At 37.1% G+C, this 6,000-nt stretch overlaps 1 protein-coding gene across 1 annotated transcript in view; it reads left to right on the forward strand.

Annotated features, from left to right (window-relative positions):
- prkar1b (protein kinase, cAMP-dependent, regulatory, type I, beta) overlaps nt 1–5,769 on the forward strand; it is a 158,436-nt gene extending 152,667 nt beyond the window's left edge. The window contains exon 10 of the mRNA XM_063059355.1: nt 4,435–5,769. Within this exon, the coding sequence (XP_062915425.1) occupies nt 4,435–4,607 (173 nt within the window). The 3' untranslated portion in view covers nt 4,608–5,769. The remainder of the gene's footprint in view (nt 1–4,434) is intronic.
- Nucleotides 5,770–6,000: the final 231 nt, after the last annotated feature.

Genomic DNA, 6,000 nt, shown 5'->3' on the forward strand with positions numbered 1-6,000 from the left:
TCTCTTTTTTAAAAATAAAATGTACTTTCTGGCTTAATTTACAAAAAATCCAGAATCTAAACTGTTAAATGTCCTCATTGTTATTAACTCAGACTAGATTTTGTTTGTTCCCCTTGGAGTAATCCATATAATGTCCAATATTATAGGATATTGGACTTGAAAATTCATAAATAGACAAACAGGCTGAAGTTCAGCAGTGATCCACTTCAAAGAAATCTACAGCATTCACTGTCACTTAATTACATACTGTAAACTAGCATTGCAATGTGTTAAATTACTTAACTGACATCTGTGAGCTCTTAGACATTGGTCTGTAGAAAAGCAGACACTGTTGTACAAAGCACTCAGAAAAAAACATTTCTGACATGCTTGTAAAACATGGAAAACTATAAAGTGGTCAAATTTTGTAACCGTCGAGTTAATTTTCAGGTTTGTATGTGCAAACATATCTCTGTAATCAAATCTTTCTGTATTGGCTCTAATAATTAGAAAGGCTGGCTCTGTAGTCAAACTGGACACACTGGAGGTTGTGGTAGAACAAAGGACCCTATGGAAAATCCTGGCAATTCTGGACAATGTTTCTCACCCTCTGCATGCCACCTTGGCTGAACAGAGGAGCACTTTAGTAATAGACCAAGACAACTGTGCTGCTCCAAAGAGCGCTATATGAGGTCATTCTTACCATTAGGCTCAATAATGAGTCAGCCTATAGCTGGGGAAGTGATGACCCCCTCCTGTTAGACTGTTTGTGGTAGCTTATTCTTTATTCTTTCTACTTTTCTTCTAATAATTATATCTGTGCAGTTGTAATGCAGTTCAGTTTCATGTGACACTGTAATTTCTTTTGGGATCAATAAAGTATCTATTGCTAAAGGTTACTGGTTTGAGGTAGAAAGTGGACTTTTCATCTCTCTTATGAATGTAAAATTGAACAATTTCAGAGATCAAAGTCCCAAGCCCAGAGGATGCTGATACTGATTTGGACACCTGAAATAGCTGTTGGAATTCATTCCTTAACCTTAAGCATTCCAATGCCTATTGTTGAGACACTGTGAATGACGTGAAATAGGATTGGGTCTAATGTATTTGAAATTCTTGCTACCAAAAATGGTTGCTCTTCTAAACATATAACTTTCTAGCCAGAAGAAGCAGCAGTTTGCCCAGGTTCCTATAGTACATGCTCATCAATGTTCTCATATTATAGTTTGGGGTGTTGGAGTTCAGGGTTCAATTCCGGTGCCTTCTGTAAAAAATTTGTACATTGTTCCCATTAACATGTGGGTTTCCTCTGGGCGCTCTAGTTTCCTTCCACAGTCCACTTCATACCGGTTAGTAGGTTAATTGGTCATAGTAAATTGTCCAGTGATTAGGCTACTGTTAAATAGGTATGTTGCTGGATGGTGCGGCTCATTGGGCCTGTTCCGCATTGTAATACACTTCTATTTCCTTTGACCCATTATGACTAAACCATCCCTTGGAGCAATCATGTCAGTCCTAATTCTCACTTATTTCCCCATTTTCATGTGCCTAATTTCCCCCATCCCCATCATTCTCTGACTTCAAGGGGCTAGTTAACCTACACTGACATGTCTTTGAGATTTGGGAGGAAATGGGAGCATCTGAGTGAAGTCCACAGGAGTGTGTAAACTCCATGCAGACACTAAATCCCTGAATCATCAGGAACCACCACCACCCAGTCTGTGCCCTCTTCTCGCTGCTGCCATTGGGAACGATGTACAGGAGCCTTAGGTTACACACCAAGTTCAGGACTTACTTTCAAGGACTCTACAGCTCATGTTCTCAGTATTATTTATTATTATTATTGTTATTATTTTTTCATATTTGCATAGTTTGTCTTTTACACATTGGTTGTGTGTCAGTCTTTGTGTGTAGTTTTTCACTGAATCTATTTATTTAATCTGCTGTGAATGCCCGCAAGAAAATTAATCTCAGGATAGTACATGCTGACATACACATACTTTGAACCACTCCTCCAGATTCAGGAAGAGTTAAAACCCCTCAATCATCAGCCTCTTGCCCCATCACTGAATTGTGCCCACAACCAATGGACTCACTTTCAAGGACTCTTCATCGCATGTTCTCGATAGTTATTGCTTATTTATTTATTATTAGTATTCTCTTGTATTTGCACAGTTTTTTTGTCATTTGCACATTGGTTGTTTGTCTATCCTGTTGGTTGTGGCCTGTCATTGATGCTATTGTGTTTCTTAAATTTACTGTGTATGCCCACAAGAAAATGGAATCTCAGAGTTGTATATGGTGATGTATATGTACTTTGATAAAATATTTACTTTGAATTTCAAACCAATACTTTTTTTTTTACTTTGACGTGAATCTAGGGAATTGTTCTTAAAGAATGTCTACAGCAAAACAGATTTATTCAAATGATAAGAGAAAACCCATGTCCATAGTCTGCCCTAGAAGCTTTAGATGACCGTGGATGTCTGCAACACCACAGATTCCACCAGGAGGCACTAAATTGTAACCAGGAGAATCAACCTTGCCTAATGGCACTCCCTCCTTTCCCCCCTTCGAGCAGGTTTCAGAGGGAGTTATAACACGCTATATTAAGGTTAACTGATCTGGCACAGATTAGAGGAAGTAAGACTGGCCATTTTATTTGCAAGGCTCAATATAAAATAGAACAGCTTTTTAAATTCCTTTCAACGCTGCCAGGTAGTTTTCTCAGCTTGTTTTGGATTCCAGTTCCAGTTGCAATCTCTTGGGTAAATTTTAAGATGAAGATATTAAGCAAAGGAACATTAAAGCTCTATAGACCAAGCTAAACAGGTGCTTTAAATGGGATTTTCTGGTTATCTATCCTACAGGAGGTCAATTCTTTGTTAAGCTGAATTGACAGACTCTAGAGAGATCGGACCAATATTTGCACTTAATGATATAATTCATGATTAATTGATCACTGAACATGCTGGAATTCGTGTGTTATGCACAATTTATTCCATATCCGTCCTTTAACCTCAAACTTTATTTTTATATAATTCATTTTATATTTGTTTAGTGTTTCTTGTTGCATGTCGCAACCTGACCAACACACCACAGCAAATTCTGGTTAATTGGGACACATCAGGACCAGTACATTTTGGTCCAATTAAGCAGCTGCCCCAATTAGCTGAAGTATCTGGAAATAGTTAAAATAAGTAGAAAAAAGACAAACTACTGTTTAACTGAGTAACAAATTATGTATTTAAATATAGAACAAATTAGGATATTACCAAAGCAACTAGAGTACTATATATTCTGGCACAGTAGTGCAGTGGTTAGCCCAAAACTTTACAGTACCAGTGACCTGGGTTCAATTCTTGCTGCTGTCTATAAGGAGCTTACATTCTCTCTGTGACCGTGTAGGTTTCCTCTGGGTGCTCTGGTTTCCTCTCACAGTCCAAAGACATACCAGTTGGTAGGTTAGTTGGTTATTGTAAATTGTCCTGTGATTAGGCTAACAATAAATCAGGGGAGTGCTGGGTGAGAAGGCTCAAAGGGCCTGAAGGGCCTATTCTGTGCTGTATCTCAATAAAATAAAATAAAAATAAAAATCCATGTATTAGTTCCTAATAGTTATCGATAGGGGAAAGTCATCCAGTGTATGCTGCTGTGTTCTTTTCATTGACTGTAAATGAACAAAATTCAGCGCTGACACATGGTGATGATAAAAGGCTGCTGTCATACAATGCTTTTGACGATTGCATCCTTCAAATCTTCATTTTCATTGTAACATTCAAGAAGATCAATACTTTCAAATTCTTCATAATCCTCACTTGTTGAAGTAGTGAAATAGTTTCATTTTCACTCCCAGCCGCTTTTGGCATATCCAAGCCTGAATGTTTGAAACCGCAGTGAGCAAAACTGTTCTGAATTGACTTGCTGCTTATTTCTCGCCAACTGTTGCTGACAAAAATCAATGCAGAACACAAACGCATGCAACTAACACTATTTAAAAACTCTAACTACCACAGAAGTGCATGTGACTCGCTGCAGTTAGAAACTGTTCAGCAACAGTCTCCTGTCCCAATTAAGCAGCATAGTGTCCCAAATAAACAAAGAAAATCCCAGCTATTTTCTTGATTAGCTTTTGTTCTTTAAGAATTGTCCCAAGTAGTGGCTGCCCTGATTAACCGATGGTCCAATTAACCAGAATTCACTGTAGATGTAGATGTATATGGTGAATAAAATTGATTCCTGATCCCTGATTGAAATGCCACAGAATACGGATAGGAAATGTTTGGTGATATTTGTCACAAAGGTAGTCCAGCCTAATTTCTTTGTTTTTCTTGATTCCAAGTTCCTGACCCTACCAAGTAGTTGTCTGTTCTTTGTGCCAGATATTCGTCTTCATAAACAGAAACAGCTTGTACAATTTATAATATTGATTCTAACCACCTTCTTGATATTTAGGTGAAATTGCCCTTCTCCTGAATCGCCCACGAGCGGCAACGGTAGTTGCACGTGGCCCGCTGAAGTGTGTCAAGTTGGATCGTCCACGCTTTGAACGGGTGCTGGGTCCATGCTCTGAAATCCTCAAGCGGAATATTCAGCGATATAACAGTTTTATTTCTTTAACTGTTTGAAACTCTTGGATGGAGATTGCTGTCCTTGTGTTATTTTGTGCACTTCAACTTGATTTGTGTTGCAATAGCTTCATGCAAATAAATTGCATATTATTTGTTTTACGTAACATTTAGAAATAAACTTAGCCAACTTTGAAAGGCTGTTAGACACAAAAAGGGCTTTCCGTGAACGGAAGCTCGAAAACTCATTGCATTTTGTAAGTGATATTTAATAATGGATTCCAGTTTATTGCTTAATCTGCTACAGTAAGATAATATACCATGTAAACTTGTAGGTGGCCAAGTTCATTGCTAGTTAATGCATCTTTTTTTTGTTTATAGCTGTTTCAAATGATGTTGCTTGTCAATTACAGACATCGAATAATTTGAAATTCTGAATCTAAAAATCTATGGGTTCTATAATATTTTATTCTTGACCACACAGGTGGCTTTGATCATAGATGTAATGAACAAGAATGTTGCACTGAGTGGCCTGTGTTAAATATTGCATTTATTTCGATCAACAAGAGGTACTGTGACACAGTTGCACGCTTTCAGAGTCAAATTAATGGAACATCCTTTAAATTTGTGAGCTTATGTGCATATTCAAGCTTGTTTATTTTTTAAACATGCATCCCTCTTTTCAACTTTGCCAGAAACCTTAGTTTTGTCAGTGAGGACTTGAAAAGGTGCGGCAGGTATTTTTTATTTGTGTGCACTGAAGTATAGTCATAAAGTGGGGGGTGGGGGTCCTCGACCTGCTTTCCAATGCGGTCTAGATGATCTTGCAGCCCTTCCCAAGGCCTTGTACACCAGTATCTAATATGTAGAAACAGGTATCAGAATCTTACCGTCTTCGTGGTTTTAAAAGAAAATCCAAAACAAACTTCACAATGAAGGTTTATGATATTTTGTGTAGTCTTATTTACACTTTTAATTATATTTTTTTAAATTAGCTATTTTTATTTTATGAAGCTGTGGTCTGGTATTAAGAACTTATTTAATTGCATTTTATCTCATTTGTAGTAAGCGGGCTTCATGGTATTGCATTCAGTGCTAAGCTGCATTTCCAGACATTTGGCATGTCATTTAGTTTAAATAGTTACGATTCTCCAAATAATGTTATATTTTCTATCATTTATGTAATGTCTTTGCTTTCTCGTCAATAAAGCATCCTCTAATATGTTTTTGTATTTCTGTTTTATTTAATTAAAATAAGCACTATTACAATTAAATGATTAAATCTTTAAAACCATATTTGACAAAGTTGCATATATCCTTGTGGCTGTGTAGTCATTGCCATGTCTGGTAGCTATAACATGGACTGAATATGTCATATAACATTACACAGATGGTGGACAGATGCTCAGGAGTACACGTGAAGGATAGCATTCTATATTTACCATAAAGTCTA

Source organism: Mobula hypostoma, chromosome 9 (assembly GCF_963921235.1).
Source record: "Mobula hypostoma chromosome 9, sMobHyp1.1, whole genome shotgun sequence".
NCBI classification, from domain to species: domain Eukaryota; kingdom Metazoa; phylum Chordata; class Chondrichthyes; order Myliobatiformes; family Myliobatidae; genus Mobula; species Mobula hypostoma.